The sequence below is a fragment of the Apodemus sylvaticus genome, chromosome 5 (assembly GCF_947179515.1).
Source record: "Apodemus sylvaticus chromosome 5, mApoSyl1.1, whole genome shotgun sequence".
NCBI lineage: Eukaryota > Metazoa > Chordata > Mammalia > Rodentia > Muridae > Apodemus > Apodemus sylvaticus.
In genome coordinates this window covers 135,674,497-135,699,022 of record NC_067476.1, presented here as the reverse complement: position 1 = coordinate 135,699,022, position 24,526 = coordinate 135,674,497, and the positions used below count along the sequence as shown (strand labels likewise).

The 24,526-nt window shown below is 46.7% G+C and overlaps 1 protein-coding gene across 1 annotated transcript in view; it reads left to right on the top strand.

Annotated features, from left to right (window-relative positions):
• Positions 1-24,526, top strand: part of Acss1 (acyl-CoA synthetase short chain family member 1) — a 50,489-nt gene that overhangs the window by 9,800 nt on the left and 16,163 nt on the right. The window contains exons 3-5 of the mRNA XM_052183858.1: positions 15,895-16,094; positions 19,951-20,126; positions 20,500-20,652. Coding sequence (XP_052039818.1) covers positions 15,895-16,094; positions 19,951-20,126; positions 20,500-20,652 — 529 coding nt within the window. The remainder of the gene's footprint in view (positions 1-15,894; positions 16,095-19,950; positions 20,127-20,499; positions 20,653-24,526) is intronic.

Sequence of the window (24,526 nt, the reverse complement as noted above, 5' to 3'; positions counted from 1 at the left end):
TTAGATGTTAGAGACTGGAGAGGCATTGGCCCAATTCTGCTGCTGTTTCTGTCTCAGGACATGGAATTATCTGAGCACTGGAAGATGTTTCAGCTTTAAAGGTGTTCTGCTATCTCAGGAAAGGGCAATGCGGTCAAGACAGGTTGTGACAGGTATCAGAGCATACAGAATTCTAGTTTTATTCAGTCCAACAAAAACCCTGAGCTGAAGGTACTCAGATGAGACAAGGCAACCTTGTCCACAGAGCTAAGAGCTGGCAGAGCCTGGATGTGGAGGGCATCATTGGAGCACTTGCTGTCTGTGCTTCTGTCACTGATGTGCAATGCACAGAGATGAAGCAGTCTGCCCAAGGGCACATAGTATTAGATCTTAACTTAGCTTAGCTCCAGGGTCCCTCACACCATCCTGACCTCCACTGTTGTCTTGTAATGGTCTAAACAGGAAGCAAAGAACTACACTGTCAGCGATGCTTGCTATTTGGCCTTTTTCTATGTATCTTATGGTGGGGTGGACGATGGGATGATCATTTACACAAGCTTTTAAAAAGGTTTTAAAAAAAGACTGATATTGTTCGTTGATTACATAAATGGAACCTGTGCACTATCTGGACAGAGTACCAAGTGTGTGATGAAGCACCAAGATTTTGCATGAAGTAGGGAGCATTCTGGGAGATATGGCCGTAGACTGATAGGTTCTTGGATAACTGGCTACCTGAAGCTGCTGCTACTGGGTTGTTATTATTGTATTATTACTATTATTATTATTATTATTATTATTATTATTATTATTATAAACCTTTTGGCTAAAGACACAATTTATATCGGCGTCTCTGGCCCGCCATGTGCTCAAGTCATGTGTTCTGTGTTCATGGTTTTGTGTTCAGGTCTCCCAAATATGATTATTTTTTTCCAGGTAGCTTCAGCCTTTCCGTATCCAACCAGTCGTCATGCAAGTGTTTGCCTCAGACCTTTATACCAGCTATTACTGGTTAAAGTATGTTGCAGTAACAACCAATCTCCGAAGCATGGCGAAGGTCACTTCAGGTTGAACAGTTAGGGGAGGTCTCCCCGAGGATGTTTTACTTGAGATCCAACTGAGAAGCGGAAATACCATGTCCTGGCGGCAGGAAGAAAGTATGGTAGTTGGGACCTGGAAATGAATATGATATAGGAGGAGTGTGCATGGAACAGTTTCAGGCCAGGGCTCTGAGCATAGCAATTGCTTGTGGCTACCCAGGTAACTCAGGGGCCACTGGACACCCATTTCCCATGTGCTTCCGGAATTCTATTTTATTCCAGACCAAATACCATTCTTAGGCTGTAGAAAGCAAGGTAACTTAAAAAAAATAGATATTTTAAATATTTTTAAATCATGTGTATATGTGTGTAGGTGTGTGCATGAGGGTGTGGGTATGGGCATGAGAGTGCAGGTCCCCACAGAGTCCAGAAGAGGGCGTTGGGTGCCCTGGAGCCAGAGGTGGAGGTGGGTGGCCCACCTGATATGGATGCTAGGAACTGGACTCTTCACAAGAACAGTACCCACTCTTCAGCACTGAGCCAGTTCTCCAGTCCTGAGGTGATATTTTTGATCTTCTGTAGAAACTGGTGCTGTTACTGGCCACTCATCCTTCATCTTCCCTTCCTACCAGCTCTCTGGTATACTGCATGGCCTTCATAGCTAGAGTGTTGTGATGTACTTTGCCATTTCTCTCCCTCTCTGGGCCGAGCTCAGGGCTTGTGCTGTATTTTTTTCCCCCTCTGGTACCTGGCTTCAGTACCCATGTGGCCCACAGACCAGCAGCATCTTACAGCTAGGAGCCTGGATGAGCGAATGCCCACATGGCTTCTGTCCAAGGGAACTTGATGAATGCTGCTTATGCGAATTGGCTAGTTCAGCCGCTTTGTAAGGATTTCGGGTCTACCCCCATTTGCATGTCAATATATATCCTTCTCAAAAGGGGCAGCTGCTTGGGCACTGCCATTCATCTAAAAGACAAAAGCCACAAGCAGCAGGGCAGAGGCACTAACTAGACAGCTGGGGTCCTGCTCTGATGCTGCCCAAAGGACCAGTGTTTCCCTCCCTCCCCACCACAGGTGTGCTTAGAACTGTTAGTACGCAGGCCACTAGGGACGCCCTGTGGATGGACGCGGGGCAGTATTTGGCAGTTCTGAGCTGCTGAAATGTATGGTTGAGGGTTTAAAGGTTAACCACATAGAATGCTCAGGATTGCAGCCAGCTCATTAAAGTCAAGAGAGACCTGAGGTTGATAGGAGGGGAGTAAGTCCGAGCCACACAGACACATTTTTCGAGTATGAGTGAAGTGTCTGCTGAGCTAGCCCCCTACAAACTGCAGAATTGGTTTACCGTGCTTTGGTAGGTCTCTGATGGCTTAGAACTGGATGGCTTTGTCTGCTGCTGGGTAAAGTGTTACATAAATTCTATAACTGACCCAAGAGTATGACCCAAGAGTCTCTAATTAGTTCTTCCCTGGCCATTTTAGGTATTTGATTTGCTACATACATACCAGTAGACAGATTACATATTACCTCTGAAATAAAGTGATTTCTTTCCCCTGTGGAGTGGTCATAAGCCCTGTAGACTCAAAGGACTCTTTTTTTTTTTTTTTTTTTTTTTTTTTTTTTTTTTTTTGGTAGTTCTTCTTCTGCTGCTGCTAGGGATCAAATCCAGGATGTTTGATTATCCCGGGAAGTGCCCTGCCACTGAGCTACACTATAGCCCTGAGCATTTAAAGGAACTCGGTGCGGCCAGGCACGGGTGTGCACACCTGCAATAGAAAGCTGGAAGATGGCAAGTGTGAGGCCAACATGTGTTACCTCGACAGCCTCTGTCTCAACAAACCTGCACAAACAACTCACCCCAAAACCATACACAAAGAAAATGCAAGGGCAGCTACGGCTCTGCGGTACAGTAGTAGGCCCTACATGTAATACCCAGTGCTGCAAAGAAAACCAGACAGAACCCTGAGGGGCTGTAGATTTACTGGCAATGAATGATGAGGGTGGTATGTTTTTCTGGTTCCACGAAGCTTACAGATGGCCTGGACATCTGCATGCACACAGGGCCTGGGAGTTTCAGGTGACCATAGAGAATCTTCACTGGGAGCAGACTGGCACCCGTGACCTTTGTGTTTTTTCCCCTATGGTCCTCTTTGGTTCAGAATATCCTCCTGGCTGGTGGTCTGGCACCACTTCCCTCTCTGTCCAGTGGGGTTGTCAGTGACATGAAAATGACTGTCCAGGGTTAGCCCAAGGAGACTGAACTGAGCATATGCCCCGAACTGCAAAAATACCAATGAGAGCTAACAACAGTCATGATCAACAGCTGACCAGGGGTAAGAATAATCATGTTAATTATTATTATTTTCGACATTTTGCTATGCAGAACTTGAACCAGCACAGCCTTTTACTTATCAGCTACATTTTACAGTATTTGTTTTGTGGCGTGACATCTCCACCCCTTGTTTGTATATCCACACTATTTTCTGGTGCATTTCAAAGTGAGCTGTGGTAATATCAATATTGTATTAGCTACTTTTTTTAAAAAATCATCGCCACCAAATATCTGATAAGAAGCAAATTAGGGTAGGAGGGTGTTCCTCTTGGCTCTCAGTTTGAGGGTGGACAGTCTGTCATGCTGGTGAAGAATAATTGCGTGCTGTCCTGTGGTAGCTGGAGCGTGAGACAGTCGGTCACTTTGTGTGGTTGTCAGGAGGCAGAAAGAGATCCGGAAGGAAGCTGGGCCAGACTGTTACCTCTAGGACCAGCTCCTGAGTGACCCACTTCCTCCAGCAAGGTTCTCCCTTCTAATGTTTCTAAACAGTACCAGTTGCTAGGAAACAACTGGTACTGTTGTTCAAACACACCAGCCTCTGGGGGATAGGTCACAGTCACACTTTAAACTTGTACAAGCTCTCCAACATGTGTGTGATTAACCAGAGGATAGCTCGTAGGAGCTTGTTTTCTATTTTGATAGGAAATTTGCCTGCAATGAACCCATTCGCTGATTCCAATGCAAATGCTTGTATTTTTTAAGGTATCGTTTTTTTGTTCCCTGTGCATTATCAGTTCTTCTGTCCAGCTCCCCAAGTACTGTTGATCAAATTTTTTTTCTGATATAGTTTTTAATCAAATCTTACAGATCAGGAGATGGACTCAGAAAGGTGATGTTGTTTGTTTATGGGCAAATGCCTCGTGTGTGGGGGGAGCCACAGTTTAACCCTGCGCATCAGCAAGTTCTGTGCCATGAACCCACTTCAAGTGCTAAGGGCCACGTCAGCACATGTTTCTGGGGCCCGATGGGGCCTGGGATAAAGCCCATTGGAAGCAGCTGTGTCAGCATCTGGTCTGGGATTTACCCAGTCATGGATGGACACTACTGTGCTGCTGTCTTCCTCAGGTGCCAGTGCCTCTCACCACTGGGTCTACTAAGCTTTCTCAACAAGTGTATTCTGAGTAATATTTGAGTAATTTGATTTGCTGAACTAGCAACACCTTTAAAGAGTCACCATAGTTGACCTGTGTGGAGGCAAACACACACGTGCACACGTTCCCACTCACATGCCTTCTAAGTCAATTCCCACAGCATGGGTAGGCACAGATTTGCTTTATGCTTTGGCACCGTCCTTTGAGAATACACACCCTGAGTGACTTATTAGCCTTTGCCTGTGGGTAGAAATACTTGTGCCCTTCAGGGCCATATAGTTTGCACCCTGGCTTATATAACCCAGTTTACATGGCCTTTTGCATATGGGTCATAAACTCAAAGCCGTGAGTAATGAGACAAAAGGAGCCAGGTCCCTGGGACACTCTGCCAGAGGGACTTGAGGTTGGAATTCAGATTGGATGTCCTATGTCCACTCCAAGCAAGCAGGCTATGTGACCATGTGAGTCCCCCTTATACCTGTGGGCAGAGGCTGAGGGAAGCCAGCAGGCAGGGCATGGATGATCTGGTCCTTCTTGAGGCATGTGGGCAGATGGCACCTGGGCAGCGCCCCTTCTCACCCCTGGGTGCCTTTCACATGACAACCCTGCATACCTCAGCTGGGCATTGCAGGGACTCATGGTACATGTGGAGAAACCCCAGTGCATCTGTGGTGGGCTAGATGAGGTTTTGGAACTCTGCTTGCCTGGCTGGTAGGGCCCTCTCTGTCGTGTTGGAGGGTTTCAGTCCAGACTTCTAGGTGGGAGAGGGCATACGTTAGGGAACTGACTGAAGCCCTGCAGTCTAAAGGCATGACCTCAGGAGGCAGGCACCAGGTCTGAATTAATGCGGTTCTTCTCTGAGGCTCACTGCAGAGGTCTGTTTTTGAATCAGAGTCCAAATGACAGGCCCTAAGAGTGACCTTTTTTTTTTGTTTGTTTGTTTGTTTTTTTTGTTTTGTTTTGTTTTGGATTTGGTTTTTTTTGAGACAGGGTTTCTCTGTGTAGCCCTGGCTGTCCTGAAACTCACTCTGTAGACCAGGCTGGCCTCGAACTCAGAAATCCGCCTGCCTCTGCCTCCCAGAGTGCTAGGATTACAGGCGTGTGCCACCACTGCCTGGCCCGACTTTTCTTTTTTATAATGGGTTTCACTATACCGTTTTCTTATACGCATCTCATTATGCTTTGTTCGTATTCATTGGGCCCCGTCACCTCCCTGTGCCCCTCTTTCATTTTATTGGTTTCCTTCCTTCTCTCTCTTTCATCTTATTGGTCCCTTTCCTTCTTCATTCTGTCAGATCTTTCCCTGATTCGTCCTTTGTCTGGCTCTCAATTAGGTGTCACTTTCAAGCATGGCAGCTTCCTTCTACAAGATAACTTTACCTTCTTTGTTTGGGATTAAAGGTGTGTACTAAAGGCTTGTCTGTATTCCAGCCAGAGAGATTAAACGTGTGTCATTCCAGCAGGATCACACAGACCTAGAAGGTCTTTGGCATAATTCCTTCACAGAATAGCCATGTTGCTGGATTAAAATTCCTCTCCAAGCACAGGGAAGTGAAAAATGGGGTCTGGACTGTGCTGGTGGGGTGGGGCTCCCCTTATCCATTTGACAGGGATGACCTATACAGCATATTAAAGTCAGCGTGGACGTGGGGAGACCTTGAGCTGGAGCCACTTCCCTAGGAACCTGCTTCTGTCCTGGACCCTGAGTGTCTTCCAATGTGACAAGAAGGGGCTGGTCTCTTTGGGTTGAAATGATAGGAAACAGGAAGTCACTCTTTGGATATCAGTTGGAGAGGTTCTGGGAAGGCTTGGGTTGAGAGGCAGAGGAAGACAGCCTTTGGAGGGGTCTGAACAGGTAATCTTGCGCCAAGATCAGTGGGTTTGCATCATGGTCTCCCTTCTCCCCAGCTATGTGTGATCAGGCACACATCACCCCTCTGACTGGAGTTTCCTCATCTGCAAAGTGAAATTATTCTCTCACACAGAGATGAGTGCTGAATATGCTATATGCCATGGTTTTGTGTGTCTGTGTGTATGAGAGAGAGACAGACAGACAGACAGAGAAAGACACACACACAGACAGAGAATGTATCAACACTATGTGTGCATGAGCTCATTTCGGAAGACACAAGAGGGCGTTGGATCCCCTGGGACTGGAGGCACAGTTAGTGTGAGTTGCCAGGTGCATTCTGGGAAGTGAACCTTGTTCCTTGGCACTATGCAACCCTAACCTCTGAGCCATCTTCCAGTCTTGGATACACTTACTTTAAACCTCTCCTTAAGACCTTGGATTCTTACATCGAAGCTGGAAGAGTTTTGAATTTTCTTACATACTATTGAAGTACATATGAATACTATTATTGCCCTTGTTTGTCTTTTGGGCACACTAAGGGTCTCAGAAGTTTACACTTTAGATGGAAGGATCTTTGGACTGCTAAGAAAGTTAGTTTCTGTCTCAGGAAACCTCTTTGAAGGAGCCTTTTTGAGGTTTCTCTCTGGGCAAACCTGGCCAAGGTTCAACTTGAAGAAGACACAGAAGCAGACACCTCCCTTGCAGCTGGGTGTCCACTTTGTGACTTCTCTTCTGCTATGTAGGAGTAGACAGCTCGCAGGAGATGAGAAAGCTTCGACTGAGCGAGAGAGAAGAGGGACTCGTTTTCTAAGAGGAGGGGCATAGCCTCTGCCCCTGCTTGAGAAGCCTGAAGTGGAGAGCTTCCTTGTTCCTGTTTCATGTTTTTCTTCCTGCTTCTGCAGCCTCTAGACTATAGGTTAGGAGTTAGCCTGACTTGCAGCGTTGCCTATGCTGCTGTGGCTTCCTGTGGTCCCACAGCAGGAGGGTCCCTTTCGTACAGTAGACTAGTGGATCACACAGACCTCTTGCTACCTAGAAATGTGAAACTAGTCCCCTCCCCCCACTGCATCCTATGCTCCTCTCCAGGGACATTTTCACCCCCTCACCCTTGTCTTTTTCTTATGTGTGTGGGGGTGGGGCACAGCATGCCATGCCTTAGGGTACAGCCTTGCGATGCTGAGGACAGACTGTGAGGGTTCTGCCACTCAGCCCTCTGTCCTCCTCAAGTCTCTTATCTCTTTTGTGTCCACTCTGCAACCCTCCTCCTGTTGGTTGTACCCTGTGGTCTGTCCGCCCCCGCTGTGTCTGAGCAGAAGCTGATGTGGATGACCTTAGGTCACTGTTCAAGGTTACAGCTCTGACTCTCAGAGGGCTTCTGGAGCTGGGAATCTCATACAGCTGGAAAAGCCATTATTAGGTTTGCACTCAGCCTGGCCTCTGCAGAGCTTTAGAAAAAATTTTCGTCTGCTGTTCTGTCGCTTTTTTCACGGGGGCAGCAGCTCTGCAGCCCAGAGACTTAGTGTTGGTTGTCAGCTTGACAGGACCCAGAACTGGCTTTCTCTGGAGAGGGGGTCTGTGGATTAGGTTAACAGAAGTGGGAAGACCTGCCCCTCTCCCCTCACAACTGTAGGAGACACATTCCATAGGCTAGGGGTCCAGACTGAATATAAAGAGAATAAGAGCTGCATACCACATTTATATCTCTAAAGCTTCAACAGGAAGCTTCCTGACTGGAGATGAAGTATATCTCTGGCTTCTCCTGGCTCCTGCCTCATGCTTTCCCTGTTAGGACTGGAATCTCTTGAACTGTAAGACAAACAAACAAGCTCTTGCATCTTTGAGTTGCTTCTTCTTAGATATGTGATCTCTGTAATGAGAAAAGTAGTTAATGTACGGACCACACCTCAGTTAGCATCCTTATGCATGCAGTGCCCTGCTCACTGTGATAGGCGCTGCCTTTCACACTACCTAGGTCCCGGAGGACAAGCAGGTACTGAGGGCAGTTGAATAGGAGCAGGGTTTGTGGCACCAGAGGGCTGGGAGACATTGTAAATACTGGAGAGGAGATCTAGCTGGATCTTTGGCTGGTAAGGTGGATGATTCTATTGTTTTGTATGAGGTTGTTGGAACAGCGTTCCCCACTGGCGCACATAGAAATGCTGTGTGCAAATTGCCAGGAAGCCTTGAGCCTGCAGAAAGGGCACCAGGCCTGGTGAGGGTTCCAGCACTTATGGGCTAGTACTAGCCTCTTAGTCAGGATGAGCTACTTGACCAAAGTGACAAAGCTACCCAAGGGAACTGTGTCAGTGTGCTCTCTGCCTGTGAACCTGTATCTCAAAGTGCAGTGGGCCCAACCCTTTAGATTCCACAGAACTCAGTCATCTGAAAGTGAGGGTGAGAAGGCATGTGAGCAGGAACAGGAGTTGACAGAAGTGGGAAAGAAGAGGCTTGCGATTGCTTTGCCCCACCTCCCAGATATTAAATGATGACATGACTGAAGTTTTTTTTATGAAGGGAAAAAGCTTAGTTTAAGTTATTTTTTAAAGACACTCCCAGGGAGGTTGGAGAACACAGGCTGTTTTGAGGGGCTGCCTGCAGCAGCAAGGCAAATTTACTTAAGTATCCACACCACTGATTCCATTCTTAACTTTCAACTCCCTTGTTTAGGGGGCCTTACTGGGGTTTGAAATCAGCTGCAGACACTGTCACTAGCACTTGCTAGGGGAGTGCTTTCCCAAGAAAGCTGCCTTTTGAGTTCTTCCAGCATGACAGGGTCATAGGAACTGTCTCTCCTTCTCCTAGAAAAATGTTTCCCCCGAGCTTCTCCAAGAAGCAGGGAAAGCACCAGCCTAGATTTGGCTCCTGGAGTGTCATTCTGGTGACCATGTCCTCTGGAATAAATATTTCCCAGAGAGCATTCTCTAAGTGTCAAACTGCCGTGCTCTGAGGACTCACAGGGAAGCATGTCTGGAGCTTTCTGTGGGTGTCCGGCTTCTGTTTTGCCACAAGGACTTGTGAAGAGTGGTTGCTGGATTGTGGCCAGGTGACATGGGAGCCATGAAAACCCGCAGCAGGAAATGTCCTGGTCCTGTGGGTTTGTTTGTTTGTCTCTTTTGTTTTTGTTTGTCAGTGTTTTGTTTTTTTTTTTTTAATCACAGGGAAAAGTGAGTGTGTTTTAGAAAGTTGGTAGCTACACCCTCTTTCAGGTCTTACTAGGAAAAGGACTCCCTGTGCAGTTTTGGAGCAGTAAACAAGTCTGCAGGCCAGGCCCAGCTGTCTTTTCTGGCTTTCATGCCTCCTGAGTGCTTATTGCTTTAACAATTGCCTCCTCTGGGATGTGTGAGCTGCGCTTTGGGCCAGGAAGGAAGAGAACTTCTTTTCCATAAACAGGAGGTGAGCAGGAGGAAATCGGTCCATAACGGAGAAGAGTCTTCTTCAGGTCTGACTGGGTGCTTCTATCCTGCACGGGTATATTTTTGGCCGATAGCCTGCTGGCTTTGGTCAGGGATATGGGATGTGACCTGGACATGTCCGGGGCCATCCTGGGGGCAGAAGGTGCTGAGTGTGGTGTTATACTTCTCCTCCAGAACCTCTTATCCATGCTGTTGGCACAAAGAAATCCAGCTTCCAAGGTGGCAGACTTTAATCCAGTCTTTTGCTAACTTCCCCATTTTCAAAAAGGCTTATGTTTAAATTGTGAGCATTGTGTGTCTCTATGCATGCTTGTACATGTGTGAATCCAGGTGCTCAGAGAGAGGCTTTGCATCCCTGGGGAACTGGGGTCACAAGTGTGACGGTCTGTGTGGGACCTGGGCTTGAGGTCTGTGCGGGACCAGTATGCTCTTTTAGCTGCTGAGCCATCTTTTTAGTCCCTAACTTCCCTTTTGAACCCATCTGCCTCTGGTTCCCTTCCTTCCTGTCTTCTGCACTGGGGAATGGAATTCAATGCTCGCACAGGCTGAGCGTAGGTTACACAATGTAGTCTGCTTTAAAACAAAAAAAGACATTTAAAAGCAAACTAGCTCAAGGGGAATGGCAATAACATTAGTGTGCTGATGAGGGAAATCACGACTTGGGGCACACTTTGTATTAGGAAGAAGGGAAATTATCGTGACACCAGGGCTCATGAGGGGAGCTGGGTAAGCACCAGGCTTTTAGAGCGCATACTTGGGGTTCACATCTTGCTCCAAGTTATTTGGTTAAATAGCTCTGAGAAAAAAAAAAAAAACAGCTTAACTTTCATGTGACTCAGTTTCCTTGTATGGAGAAAGAGAGTTCAGAGCCCACAGATTGTTTGGCAGTTGAGGTTTAAGTCTAGACTGTTGTTCCTCACCCCTCCCCCACTGCTGTCACCCTGAGCACCCTGAGAGACCTATGTGTCCACAGTACTGTGTGCAGCTATGGTGCTACAAGGTAGTAGACCCTTCAAGAATTAAAGTCTACTGGGAGGTCTTTAGGTCATTGGGGACACATTCTTGAAGGAGATATTGGGATTTTAGTGTGTCCCCCTTTCCTTGCCTCTCTCCCCTTCACCCTGACATGGAAGATTTCATATATTCTCACTGTGATGTACTGAGCCTCCACTACAGCTGGTCCAGAGAAATAGAAATAACCATGAAAGAATGAATAAGTGTGAAACCAAGAACCCAAAACAAACCTTTTCTTTTACTAAGGTGATTATTTCAGGTATTTTGTTTTGGTGACAGAAAGCTATTACAGAAGTTCTTCTATCTGAAGGCTTTGGAACGATCTTGGATACAGGGTACACTACCCTTGTGAGTCATTGCTCTTATAAGGCAGGAAGGAAATGAGAAATTGAGAGAGGGAACCAGCCATTTTAGGCTGAGGTGTTACAAGGTGATGGGCCTGATGACCTGGGGAGAGGCTTCCTGTGCTCATAGTGGGAAGCAGGTGTGGCTGGAGGAGGGTGGCACATGCCAGGTGGGTGGTGTGGTTGTACAGGTGGCATAGGGTGGGCCTGCCTTCTCCTAGTGAGGCCTCAAACTCAGGCCTCAGTGAATGTCTGGACCTCGAAGGGCAGCAGATGTCTTGTAGTTGATCATTCGCCCTTCTTAAGATCTGCTCCTGCACCCCCCCCCCCAAAAAAAAGCCGGGCGGTGGTGGCGTACACCTGTAATCCCAGCACTCTGGGAGGCAGAGGCAGGCAGATTTCTGAGTTCGAGGCTAGCCTGGTCTACAGAGTGAGTTCCAGGACAGCCAGGGCTATACAGAGAAACCCTGTCTCGAAAAAACCAAATCCAAAAAAACGGAAAATAAAAAAAAAGTTCTCTTCGGCTGTTGTGCTGGCTAGTGACCACAGTGGGTTGCTCAGGGCCTTCACAAACCCTTAGGTCACATTTGCCTGGAGCCACGGATCAGATCCTGCAAAGTACATAGGACAAACTGGCATTTCATGTTCTCCCTCCCGGGAAAGAGACACGGGAGCGCCTGCTTCTGGAAGGAGTCATCAGAGAATTAAGGGTGTGAACCAGTGGTTGGGTGATTGCCTAGCATGTGTAAGGCTCTGGCTTCCAGCCACAGAACAATGTAAAAATTTATCTCTAAAACAGTCTGTTTTAGTAAATAAAGCTGACTGTGTGTGCAGGCCAGTGATAGGGTGATCGCCTTACGTGTGTGAAGTCTTCAGGGTACAAGAACCAGTGTTGACAAAGGGCAGCAGTTCTGGAACTGTCTGAATTCAGTCTTTTCTCACCTCTTAGCCCACTTTCTGTAATGGTGATAGCTGCCACCTACGGGGACGCCTCTAAAGATGCTCGGGACCTCAGCCATAGTTGGGACCTGCAGTCCCCTTAGTGGGTGGACTCTTTTATAAGGTCATTTAGTCCAAAGTGTGAGGAGCCTATTAGGATCTTGTTATATTAGCTTTTCTTGGGTAGATATGTCTACTCATGGTAGATGGGGCAAAGCAACAGTTCTACTCCAGGTTAGTATGGAGAAATAGTAAGTTTATCAGAGTTACTTACAGAAGTATGGGAGAGGGGTTTGTTACAGGAGCAGAGGTGATTCCCCCACCCCAAACTGTTGCATCACTGAAAAGTGTCACTTCGGCGTGCACGACTACTTTTCAAACACTTTTCTATACACTTCTATTGCCCCCAGGATCACAAGCATCTAGGGCAGAACTGCATACATCTGGGAAAGGGGGTGGTGCAGGAGGAAGGAACTGGAGTCTCTGGTGAGGGTCTGAAATCACCCCCTTCTATGAGAGAGCAGCAGGGCTAGGTCTTGAGAGTGTCCTGTAGGTATTCACAGCTACTCCAGTTAGCAGGGTAATGGTTGTTATGCCCAAAGGACATTGTTCCACAACAGATCCTCATCTTTGTTCAGACACTACTGGGTATCCAGGGAGAAATCCCTCTAAGGGATAAAGGTTGAGGTCAGTACCTTCACTACAGAGCAACACACCTCAAGGAAAGCATATCTGTTTTTTGAACTGTCATTGGCAAAATAGCAGCTTTGGGAGTTTTCCATGCCCTTATGTGACTCTCATTTTTTTTGAGACTGGATTTCTCTGTGTAACAGCCCTGATTGTCCTGGTGTAAGCCAGGCTAATCTTGAACCACCTGCCTCTGCCTCCCAAATGCTAGGATTAAAGGCATTCGCCACCATGCCCAGATGACTCAATATTTTCATCAAAGTTCGTTGCTAAAGGTCATGGTCATAACATTACATGATGGTGTACTTGGTTTATGAACCTGCCCAGCCCATTTCTGTGACATCTGTTCTCCGAGGGTTATAAACAGCAGAATGAGTGCATTTCATCACCAAGAATCAGGCTTCACGGTTCAGTAACTGTTCCCCTGGGCTGTTTCTTTAAGACAGAGTCCAGGGCCTGCTGTGCCTTGCTGGGAGAGAAAGATTGGTTTTGTCACATTTCCTGTCTTACTAAAAACTCTTTCTTCTCTCTCATGAACCAAAGGGAATACTAAATCCTAGAGATTGTAGCAGAGTCCATGTGTGATTGCTTAAGACATGGAGTTGGTCCTCCAAGGCTTGGAGGGGAGAGAGATTGTGCCAGCGAGCATTGGGTCATGCTCCTGGGCATGCAGAAGCTCATAGTATGTTCACCTGCTCTGCACATTCATTTGATAAATATCTGCTGAGTATCTTTTATGACCCAGCCTTAATTATAATTGCTGGGCTTAAGGCAATGAATAAGACTCAAAGCTGTGTCTAAGCAAACCTTGTACTCTGGTGGGACAGATAGTAAAGAAGATGAGATTCTCAGCTAGTGTTTACTTCATGAACACGGAGAGCCAAAGTCAGTGTGGGAAGTGGACATCATTCATTCTCATCTTGTTGTTTCCTAAACACAACACATACCAATCAACATCTTCCTCCCTTGGCCTAGCATCTGGGAATGACTAGGAGGGAAAGAAGCTTTTGATACAGTCATAAAAAAAATCAGCTTTGAGCTGGACATGGCTGTGCTCACCTGAAATTCTAACACATACGAGGTGAGACAGGTGGTGGTGAACTCCAGTCTAGCCTAGGCTATTTGGAGAGTTTCAGGTTCGCCTGGGCTATGGGGTCCTATCTCAAAACAACAAAAACCATCACCACTACCAACTTCGATGGAAAGAAAAATGAATAAATAAATAATAGCTTCTTCCTCTCCTTCCTCAGAACTCTCTTTCCAGCTATTCCTTTTTTGGAGCTCATCTGAGACTCAGGCTGTAGATGGGGATGTGTGTGTACACTTACACTGTTTGACTTTAGGCAAGTGTCAGGTTGATTACAGAACTTGTAGTAGGGTTGTGTCTGCTATAAGAAGGTTTTGCTGTACAAATAGGCCATAGTCCTTTCTCTAAACTGCTGCCCCAGGGTTGCAGGGTAAGGGCTGTGTTTCAACATCACCATTCAGCAGGCATGACACTCCATCTCTCGCAGCACTGCCAAGGGCATAAGCTCTAGGGCTGTGAAAATGGCGCTGAAGGGAGGGGCCCTATTTACTCATGCACTACTGATCACAGCTGCTATTTCAGCTGTGTGTGTGTGTGCTCCTCGGCAGAGCGGGGGTGGGGGGGTGGGGGGGGGTGGGGGGGGTGGGGGGGTGGGGGGGGTGGGGGGGGGTGGGGGGGTGGGGGGTGGGGGGGGTGGGGGTGGATGTTTCTGGGCCCTAGAGTCTGTGGCTTGGGTCTGGGAAGTGTTCTTTCATTGTTAACTCAGGGAAAGGGTAGACTGAGTACCACTGAATGCCACCTTTGTCCTCTTTACAGCTTCAGGGAGAAAAGATGGAAGGGGCACTGGACGGAGCTGGGCAGGAGTGGCCAGCAGCTGGGCCAATCACAGCGCGGATGGGATTGAGGCTCATTTGTGTTCTTTTGCAGGATAGCTTCAGAGGAAACAAAGGGCTCCTTGAGTGCTGCCCGAGACAGGGATGTATTTTCATTCTGGTCTTGTTTCCCAGACGCCTCTTGTTGAACTTAGTCTCTTTTGAAGCCCTGTGGATAGACAACTGTGCTTTTCAGGGGCTTTGAGGGGCTTGGAGCAGGGTCCCTCCCTGGGCCTGGCTCTGCCCTATTTAGAGCATCTTAGTACAGCTCAGGGGGCAGGGATGTGGCCAGTGGTGGCCTCCCTCAACTCCTCAAAAGGGGCCTTTCTGAGTTAGGTCTTTTTATTATAAATAGTTAATTAGTGTAAAGATTGTATAGAAAAGAGGGAAAATGACTGTGTATCTATTTGCCATGCCCAAGTTTAATGAGGTAAGGTGTTTAAACAGCCTTGACAGGTGTCACACACTGACGTCTGTCCCGTCTCTGCTTTTCTTCTCTTTTGCTTCCATAATGTGGCAGCTTGCCTATCCTATACTCCTGGTTTTCTTGGAGTTCGGTGTCATAAGCTATGATTAATAAAGGGCTATGATTATGAAAGGATCCTGAGTTAACTCAGAGCCAACCCAGCTTGCTATCTTTTGAGTGACTAGCTAAATGTTGTGAGCTGGTGAAGGACCCATACTATGTAGATGCGGGTGTGCGTGTGCGTGTGCGTGTGCGTGTGCGTGTGCGTGTGTGTGTGTGTGTGTGTGTGTGTATGTATTGTGTGTGTATGTGTGTGTGGCCAATCTGTCATCAGTGCATTGACAGTGCCTAACACAGACCTGTCCCTGTCAACTCTTCCCAGTGGGTTATAGGCAGGGTAGTCATCGTTCTGTTGTTCTCTCTTCCAGTCGCTATGGCTTCTCCAAGTTGGCCCTTGTCCCACTGAGGGCTAAGTCTCTAACTAGGAGAGTTTCCTGGTGCCCTTCACTTCTATTTATATAGAACGGTGGGAGCCTCCTTTGCTCCTGCTAGAAGACTTTCTCTAAAAACCTACTTTTGTTTGTTTGTTTGTTTGTTTGTTTGTTTTTGGAAGCCAACATTTTCAGAAGTCTTAGGAACTTGACCTCTCAGAAACCAAAATGGCTGTGAGGACAGCCCTAGCAACATGGCCTGTAATGTACTTATATTGAAAACATTTCTGAATTGCCAGGCTGTAAATTCTTTCCTCCTGCACCGGGGCAGGAGACAGTGCCTACAGTCGGCGATTTGTCCCATGCTCTCCCCTGTCTCTATCGACATTCTCTTTTCTATGCTGTAGGGAGCTTCTGGAGACCACGTGCCGCCTGGCCAACACACTGAAGAGACATGGAGTGCACCGAGGGGACCGTGTGGCCATCTACATGCCTGTGTCCCCACTGGCTGTGGCAGCAATGCTGGCCTGTGCCAGGATTGGAGCTATCCACACAGTGGTATTTGCTGGCTTCAGTGCAGAGTCCTTGGCTGGGAGGATCAATGATGGTAAGCACAGGTGGGCATGGGAGGGGCTCAGGAGTCCCCAGACCTTGGGCTCTCAGCCGAGACTGATAGCACTACCCATTAGTAAGAAGTTGCACAGACAGATGGCAGGTGCCACCAGTGAATGAACAGGCTAGGTCTGAATATGCATCTGTGAGGCCTGGATGACCTGGTAGGGCCACACTGCTGGTGAAAGGGCACAGCGGTGTAGGAGGCTTGAAAGGTGCTGAGATTCAACAGCACCGGCAAGGAGCAACCCTGAGGGGTGGAGAACACCAGCCTCAGAAGGCTGGGGGAGCCGAGGGTCACGTGGTTCATGGGTAGTCAGCAAGCACATTGATTCGTTTCAGACCTACGTGGGTATAGTGGTACACTCCTTTAGTCTAAGCACTCAGGGGGCAAAGGCAGGTGGGTCCCTGTGAGTATGAGGCCAGTATGGTCTCTATTGAAAGTTCCAGGATAGTCAGGGCTCCATAGAGATACCCTGCTTAAAAAAAACAGACTTTCAAACTGCAGGTGGGTCTGAGACCCTAGGAAGAAAAGCAGCAAAGTGTCCTTGGTTTTAGTGTCATCAGAGAGTTGGGTAGGTAGGCGGATGGATGGATGGATGGATGGATGGAGGCCCACTGTCTATACTGCTGGAGACCTCTGTTTCCCATATACAGACCCTGGTCAGGCTTCTCAAGGAAGGCCACAGGTTCTGGAAGCCACTGAGATTTGGTATATCTGTCCTGTTTTTTTGTTCTTAGTATTCTTGCAGTTGGTCATTTCAAGATAAGTACAATGAAGTAAGTGTGTGTGTGTGTGTGTGTGAGAGAGAGAGAGAGACAGAGAGAGAGAGACAGAGAGAGACAGAGAGAGAGAGAAAGAGACAGAGACAGAGACAGAGACTGAGACAGAGACAGAGACAGAGACAGAGAACTGAGCTAAGGCCAACATACCTCCATCCTTGGATTTGTGAGATAGTCTTCTCACTGGCCTTGAAATTTACTGACCTCAGTCTTTTGGGGCTGGGATTATAGATGAACACCATTTTGCCCATCAAATGCAATTGAAATTTTCATTTTTCACATATATATATATCTGTAAAAATTGTTGATTATTAACTTTCATAGTTTTAAAATGGATCTCATAGGATTTCCTACTCACAGAACCATGCCTTCAGTAGGTAGAGATAACATTATTTCTTCCTTTCCACTCTTGATGACTTGTTCTCTTGGCTGGCTCTGCTTGTGTGTCCTGTGGCCATGTTGCCGAATGGTGGGGTGAACTGGTGTGCTCATCTTTGTCCTGATCGGAGAGGGAACACTTGCGGTTCTTTTCAGTCTGAGTATGATGTCACCTATGATGTCAGGGCATTGCACAGATGCCTTTTTTTCAGGTTGAGGATGTTTCCTGGGATTCTTCATTTGTTGTTTTATGTTTCTGGAGTAAACAATGTTGAGTTTGTTAATGCTTTCCCTTCATGTGTTGAAACATAGACTTTTTGCTTTATTCTATCAATGTGGTGTATGATATTTTTGGGTTCTGCTTGCTGAGCCATCCTTGATTTCCTGTGGGAAAACCCTACTTGCTCTGGGGTACAGTTTTGAGACTAGCATAGCACTGAGTGGTTCTGCACCATTGTTCAGGGGGGATGTTTTTTCATCTATAGTTTTATTTTAGTGTTTTTGTCTGGCATTGGCATCAAAACAATGCTGGCCTCATAAATGAACTTAGAAGTATACCTTCCTTCCATTTTTGAAAGATCTTGAGAATTGGTGCAAGGTGAGTGGACTCCATTGTCCAAGGATCAAGTTGTTCTATAAATATCTATTCTTCACTTGCCAGTGCCAGTCTGGTCCTGGTCTTTTGTTTTTGAAAAGGTAACTATTGCCCACCCCCTGTTTTATTTATTTATTTTTCAGCTAGGGTCTTACTATATACCTCTGACTGTCCTGCAACTCACTATGTAGACCAGCCTGGCTTCAGTTTTCAGAGATCTGCCCACCTTTCCCTTCCAAGTTCTGGTATCAAAGGTGTACGCCAAAATACTTGACGACTATTTCCTTTAAATTTTGAAATAGACACAGAGAATTAAGTGATTGGCCCCAAGTCACACAGCTGGTAAATAGGAAAGTTTTCCACAAGAGCTGATGCTGTAGCATTTATCTGGTTACTCCTTCCTCTCCTGCTCTTGTGACCATGGTGACCAAATGTCTGCTAAGATTCTCTGAGATGAAGAATCATAGCTGACTCTAACTGGCTATAGTATAGGTTATTTGGTAACTGGGTTCTGGGGAAGCTTCCAGAATTGGAGGACCTCTGAATGAACAAACAGTGTGGGAGTGCAAAGGTTGGCTGGTTATGAGGCTCAGAGGGCTTTGCCTGCAGCTATTCTTCATGATTGTTCACTAAGAAGACCTTGTGTCTTCAGTCATCTGGGAGGGGATTCTGGGAAGCACCATTGATGGTGGGTCATAGAGCTGGGAAGAGGAGCCCAAACTGGACTCCAGAGCTTCAGCAATGTATGACCCATGTGTCAGAGTAACCGCATGTATTGCTGATTTATATTGTCTCCAAGGGCTGCCGAGTGAAGAGTTGGTTGGGGTAACTTCCCAGCACCTTGGTCCTGGATGTGGGATAGATTCATGATACAGAGATTTAAGGCTCTGGCGTATTAATTATTTTTGTAGCATTGTAACCAAATACCTCATAAAAAACATATTCAGTGAGGAAGATTTTATTTCAGGTTAGGGTTTCAGAGGGTTCAGTCCATTTTGTTTGGCTCTATTGATTGTGTGCCCACAGTAAGGGGGGTATCACAGTAATGGGGCCTTTAAGCAGAAGCTGCTCATCTCACAGCAGACAGAAAGCATAGAAAGAGACCCTGTGTGTGTGTGTGTGTGTGTGTGTGTGTGTGTATGTGTGTGTGTGTATAGAATACAACCTTCAACTGCATGCCCCAGAAAACACATTGTAACCAGGTTCTACCTCCTGAAGTTTCCTGATATCTCTAGAAATATCACCACTAGCTTGGGAACCTGTGGCAGACACTTGAAATTCAAAACTCAGGGACGTGGGGAGCCCCACACAGGCAGTATCACGACAGATGATTTTCTCTAGACTCTGACACATGGGCAGAGTGAAACAAATGGGATTCTGCTGGCTTATCCCCTTGAGGTAGTGTGAAGAGTAGTCCCTCGGTACCATAGTATCTCTCACCTTCTGCCCTGGGCCTCAGCTAGCGTGGCTGTAGAAGTTTGGACTTCCAGGGAGAATCTTGAGTAAAGCCTGCCCGAGTCCTTGAAAAGAATGGACATGACAGATGAATGCTCCCATGAAGACAAGGGGAGTGCTCCTGAGAAAGCAAGGCTTGCCCACAACTCCTGGAACCCTCCTGGAGACAGATATTCTATTCTCTGGACAACAAAGGCCTTTCCTTGGCCTACAGTCACTGGCAGGGATGGCTATGTGAAAGCCTTGGGATTTGGTCTTTTTCTCTTGTTGCTTCTCTGCCAGGGTGGTTATAATAGGCGATGTGACCATCCCTCACTTGGGGAAAGCTCCTGGGGCAGGTCAGAGGGGAGAAGCCTGGCTGGGAAAGTCCTTTATGCTGTTAACTTGTGGAAGAACAGTTTAGTCTCAAGGTAATTTTAATCTCCCCCACCCCCACCCACCACTCCCAATCTTCGGAGCTGGGGAAAGATGGCGCACTGCAATGTGACATGTGAGCTTCCACAGCAAGCAGACACCTGCCTTTTCCTGTTGCTTCTTTTACTTGATTGAACGTCCTCTGACACACTCTTAGGCCTGGAATATGCAGTTACACGTTGTAAAGGTCTACACTGATCAGATATGCCCGTGTTGTATCCGCTAGCCAAGTGCAAGGTTGTTATCACCTTCAACCAAGGACTCCGGGGAGGGCGTGTGGTGGAGCTCAAGAAAATAGTGGATGAAGCTGTGAAGAACTGCCCAACAGTGCAGCATGTCCTGGTGGCTCACAGGACGGACGCCAAGGTTCACATGGGGAATCTGGACGTCCCCCTTGAGCAGGTGAGTTTACCTCATGTGGTGTATGGTGTGAGGAGAGATTATTAGTAGATCACTTGGGTCTGAAAATTGTTAGGCCCTCAGTCGGGATTTCTTAGAGGATCTCTCCCCCTGTCCTACAAACTCCACATAAGCCTGCCTTCTCTGCTCCTCAAGGGGAGTGAAGCCCAGAGTTTTGCATATGTTGGGTAGGAGCAGAAACATCAGGCTGCACCACCAGCCTCACTTCATCTTTTTGTGTCTTTGCATTTGAAGTGGACAGAGAATGTAACTTTGAGACTCCTGACTTCAGCTAGGGAAATGGTGGTGTCCAGGGCCTTAGCGCGTAGGAGAGGGTAAGTGCCTTGACCCGGTGATGCGCTTCTGTCCCTTCCAGGAGATGGCCAAGGAGGCCCCTGTGTGTACCCCCGAAAGCATGAGCAGCGAGGACATGCTCTTCATGCTCTACACCTCTGGGAGCACCGGGACACCCAAGGGACTCGTCCATACACAGGCAGGCTACCTGCTGTATGCTGCCTTGACGCACAAGGTAGGAACCCAGGGGAAAAGGATGAAGGACGCTTCCTGCTCTGCCTCTGGTGAATTCTGGGTAGGGCAAGGAGAAACCACAGTGGTGGCTAGAATTTCTGCAGCCACAGGCTCGTGGTGCAGATGTTCTCCTGTAGTGTGCTCACCAGCAGGCTGCCATGCATTACCGTGCAGTAGAGCAGGTGTGTGTAGAAGAAAGAAGAGGTGGGGAACATCGGAGCCTGCTGTGGAGCTGGGGTGCATCGGAGCCTGCTGTGGCCCAGTGGCCCCTCTGCTCTGTGGGGATGGACCCCTCGCTGGCTCCCTTTCATTTCTGACTTCATGGGTTCCTTACACATATATCTTACAACTGCATTATAAAAAGGAAGAATATAGACTGCAGAAATTTGTCGTGGATAGCCCTGGGCTTGTATTTTGATGCTAATTACACTCCTTAGAGAGGCTGTAGTTGAGAAGTTGCCTTGTGAACCTTCTCCCCACTTTAACTTTTCAAATAAAGGCTTGAGCCAATGATTGGGCAGGAGGAAGGGGGAGGAGCTGAGAGTTTAGGGGAGGAGCCATGAGGGATCAACAGGAAGAGAGGAGCTACAGGGATCTACAGAGAGGCTGCAGAGAGAGAAGCTGGTGGCCTAGAGAAACTCCAAGTTATATGGGATAATATAGATGGAAATAGAACAGTGTAGTGGGAGATCTGCCCAATCTAGGCTTATAGCTGGTTTTGTTAACTGATTTGAGTTGAGATTTCTTTTACCGGGGAATTGGGTTGGAAACAATGTAGCAACAGAAATTTACCAGGACTGGGATGGTAGAACATATGCTTACCAGGACTGGGGTGGTAGAACGAATGTTTACTATGTACAAGACCCTGGCTTCCATCTCCAGGATTGCAGAAAAACAAGCAAACACAAGCCGGTGGCGAGATCACACTGTGAACTCCAAGATTGTGTTGTTTCCTGGAAAAACCTGTTTCTAGTTGTGATGTGGCTCAGCCCTTAGCACACACCTTTAATCCCTCTGACTGGAATAGAGACATGACCTTAGTATACACTTTTAACCCCAAACAATGAAGGTAAAATTAGTTTGTGGACGGAAGGACCATGTTTTAAAGTAATGTCTAATTGAGTAGCAGACAAAGTGACAAATCAGAGAAAGGTTTGACAGAACTGGATATGCCCAGCTCTCATAAGAAGGCAGAGGAAAAGGACGCTACTTATGAGAGAGCGGCACAGAGAAGGAGAGAAGCCGGTATTTCACCAGGACAGTTCTACAGAGACAGGCTGCAGAGGGAGAGCAGGCTGGCACAGGGGAAGACAGAGCAAGCTAGAGAATGAGAAGGAGCCAGAAGACTAACTTTGACATGTTGTCAGAGTTAGTTTGAGGCCAAGCAGAACAATTTAGGAGACCCTGAGAGAAGCCAGATTGCATCAGTCAGCTTGGAGAGGAGCTTGAGGCAGAAGAACTGAGTTGATCAACCAGCCAAAGTTCAGAAAGAACAAGAAAAGGAGAGCTTATTCAGCAGCAAGTCTCACTGACTGAAAACATTCTAGGCCCAGGTAAGACTGTACAGAGGCTAGAAGCTTCCAGGACTAGGCCTGGGTTAGCAGACGGAGGCAGTAAGTCTTTGATGATGGCAGTTACCCAGGCAAGTAAAGGTCACTTTTCACAAGCCAAATCCTGTCTTGGTATAAAGATAAATATGTTCATTATTACAGAGTAAGTATTTATTTTCTTCCACTCAGAAGGTCATAGTTCATCCTTTCTGATTTTTACTTTTTTGTTTGGTTGAGGTTTTTGTTTAGTTTGTTTTTATTTTATTTAATATTTTTCATACAGTATAGTTTGATTATATTTTACCCTTCCCAGCTTCTCTCACATCTTACCTACTTCCCAAACCAACCAACTTTATGCTCTCTCTCTCTCTTTTTTTTTTTTTTTGTTTTTTTGGATTTGGATTTTTTTCAAGACTGGGTTTCTCTGTATAGCCCTGGCTGTCCTGGAACTCACTCTGTAGACCAGGCTGGCCTCGAACTCAGAAATCCGCCTGCCCCTGCCTCTGCCTCCCAGAGTGATGCTCTCTCTTTTTAACAACAGCTGAAAACAAAATGGAGAAACACACACACACACACACACACACACACGCACACACACACACACACACGCCACAAACACAAAATCAAAACAAAAAGTGAAGAGAACAATAAGACAAAAATGCAAAAACAAAATGAAAAATCCACAAAAATACTACTGACTCCATATTATACTTGTCAACTATGCCTGGGCATAGGGCCTGCTCTGGAGTATGTTGATGTGCCCAGTTACACTCTACTGGATAAAACTACTTTTCCCTTTGCCAGTGGGTGTCAATTACAGATAACTTCTTTGTTAGGGGTAAGACACCCTGTGGTGTTTTGAATGGGAATGGTGCCTATAGAATCATGTGAATACTTGAATACTTAGTCTATAGAGGGTGGAGCTATTAGAAGGTGTGGCCTTGTTGGAATAGGTGTGGCTTTGTTGGAGGAAGTATGTCACTGTAGGGAGGCAGGTTTTGAGGTCTCAGAAGCTCAAGCCAGTTCCCTTCCTGCTGTCTGCTGATCCAGATGTAGAACTCTCAGTTACCTTTCTAGCACCATGTCTACCTGCAGAGCCACCATGCTTCCTGCCATGATGATAATGGACTAAACCCCTGAACTATAAGGCAGCTCCAGTTTAATGGGTTCTTTTGTAAGAGTTGTTGTGGTTATGGCGTTTCTTTACAGCAATAAAACCCTACCTAAGACAGAATCTGTGTGTCCTTCCCCTCCCAGTGCTGGGACTCAGTGGGTCTAGAACCTGTGCAGGTCTAGTGCATGCTACCACAGTCTCTGTGAGTTCATTTGAGCATCAGTCTTGTGTCTAGAAGACACTGTCTCCTTGGAGTCGCCTATCCCCTTTGGCTCATATAATATTAGTTTTGGCTGTTTGAGATAGAATCTTACTCTGTAACCCAGACTGATCTCCTGCTTCAGGGGTTACAGGCATGGATCACCAACCCTGGCTTCCCACTGACCCTGAAAAGAAAAGAAAAAAATATTTGTGGGTCTCTAAAACAATTAGTACTATTCATTTCAAAAGAAAAAGTAAAATTAAAAACATTTTTTATAAAGAAATTTGAATTAGTGAGTGCAAATTGCAGTGGGTCTCCCTTGAGGCACATTAAATGACAGATCATGCTTTTATTATTAATATTAATATTTTATATAATATATTATATAAAATTATATATATATATATACATATATATATATATATATATTTGACGGGTAAAAGACTATGATTTTACATGGGTCCCTGCTTGTCCCAGAGAGTAGCTGACACTTCCCAGGTAGGGCTGGCTGAGTTTCTAGGTTCCATTGGTGGGCTGGATGCTCTATTCCTAAAGCTGAGCTTAGCTATGATTAATGGCAACAACAAAGGGAACTATGTGGCCAGGAGACCTGGAAACGCAGTTCTCAGTGAGCAGGGCTTAGACATCATTTTGGCTTAGTAGCAGCTTTCCTTGGCTTGGTCTCTTCTGTAATAAGGTCAGAGTTCCAGCCAGGCTTCCAAAAAGAGCCTCAAGTCCCAGAAAAATCTTGGCTGGTGTCTTAATCACTGTTCTACTGCTATGAAGAGACACTACAACCAAGGCAACTCTTATAAAATAAAACATTTAATTGGTGCTTGCTTATATTTCAGAGTACAGCCCACAATCATCATGGTAGCACGCAGGCAGAGAATTCCTCATCCAGATCTGTAGGCAGAGAGAGGGGGGATAGGGAGGGAGATAGAGGGAGAGGGAAAGGGAGAGAGAGGGAGAGAGGGAGAGAGGGAGAGAGGGAGAGAGGGAGAGGGAG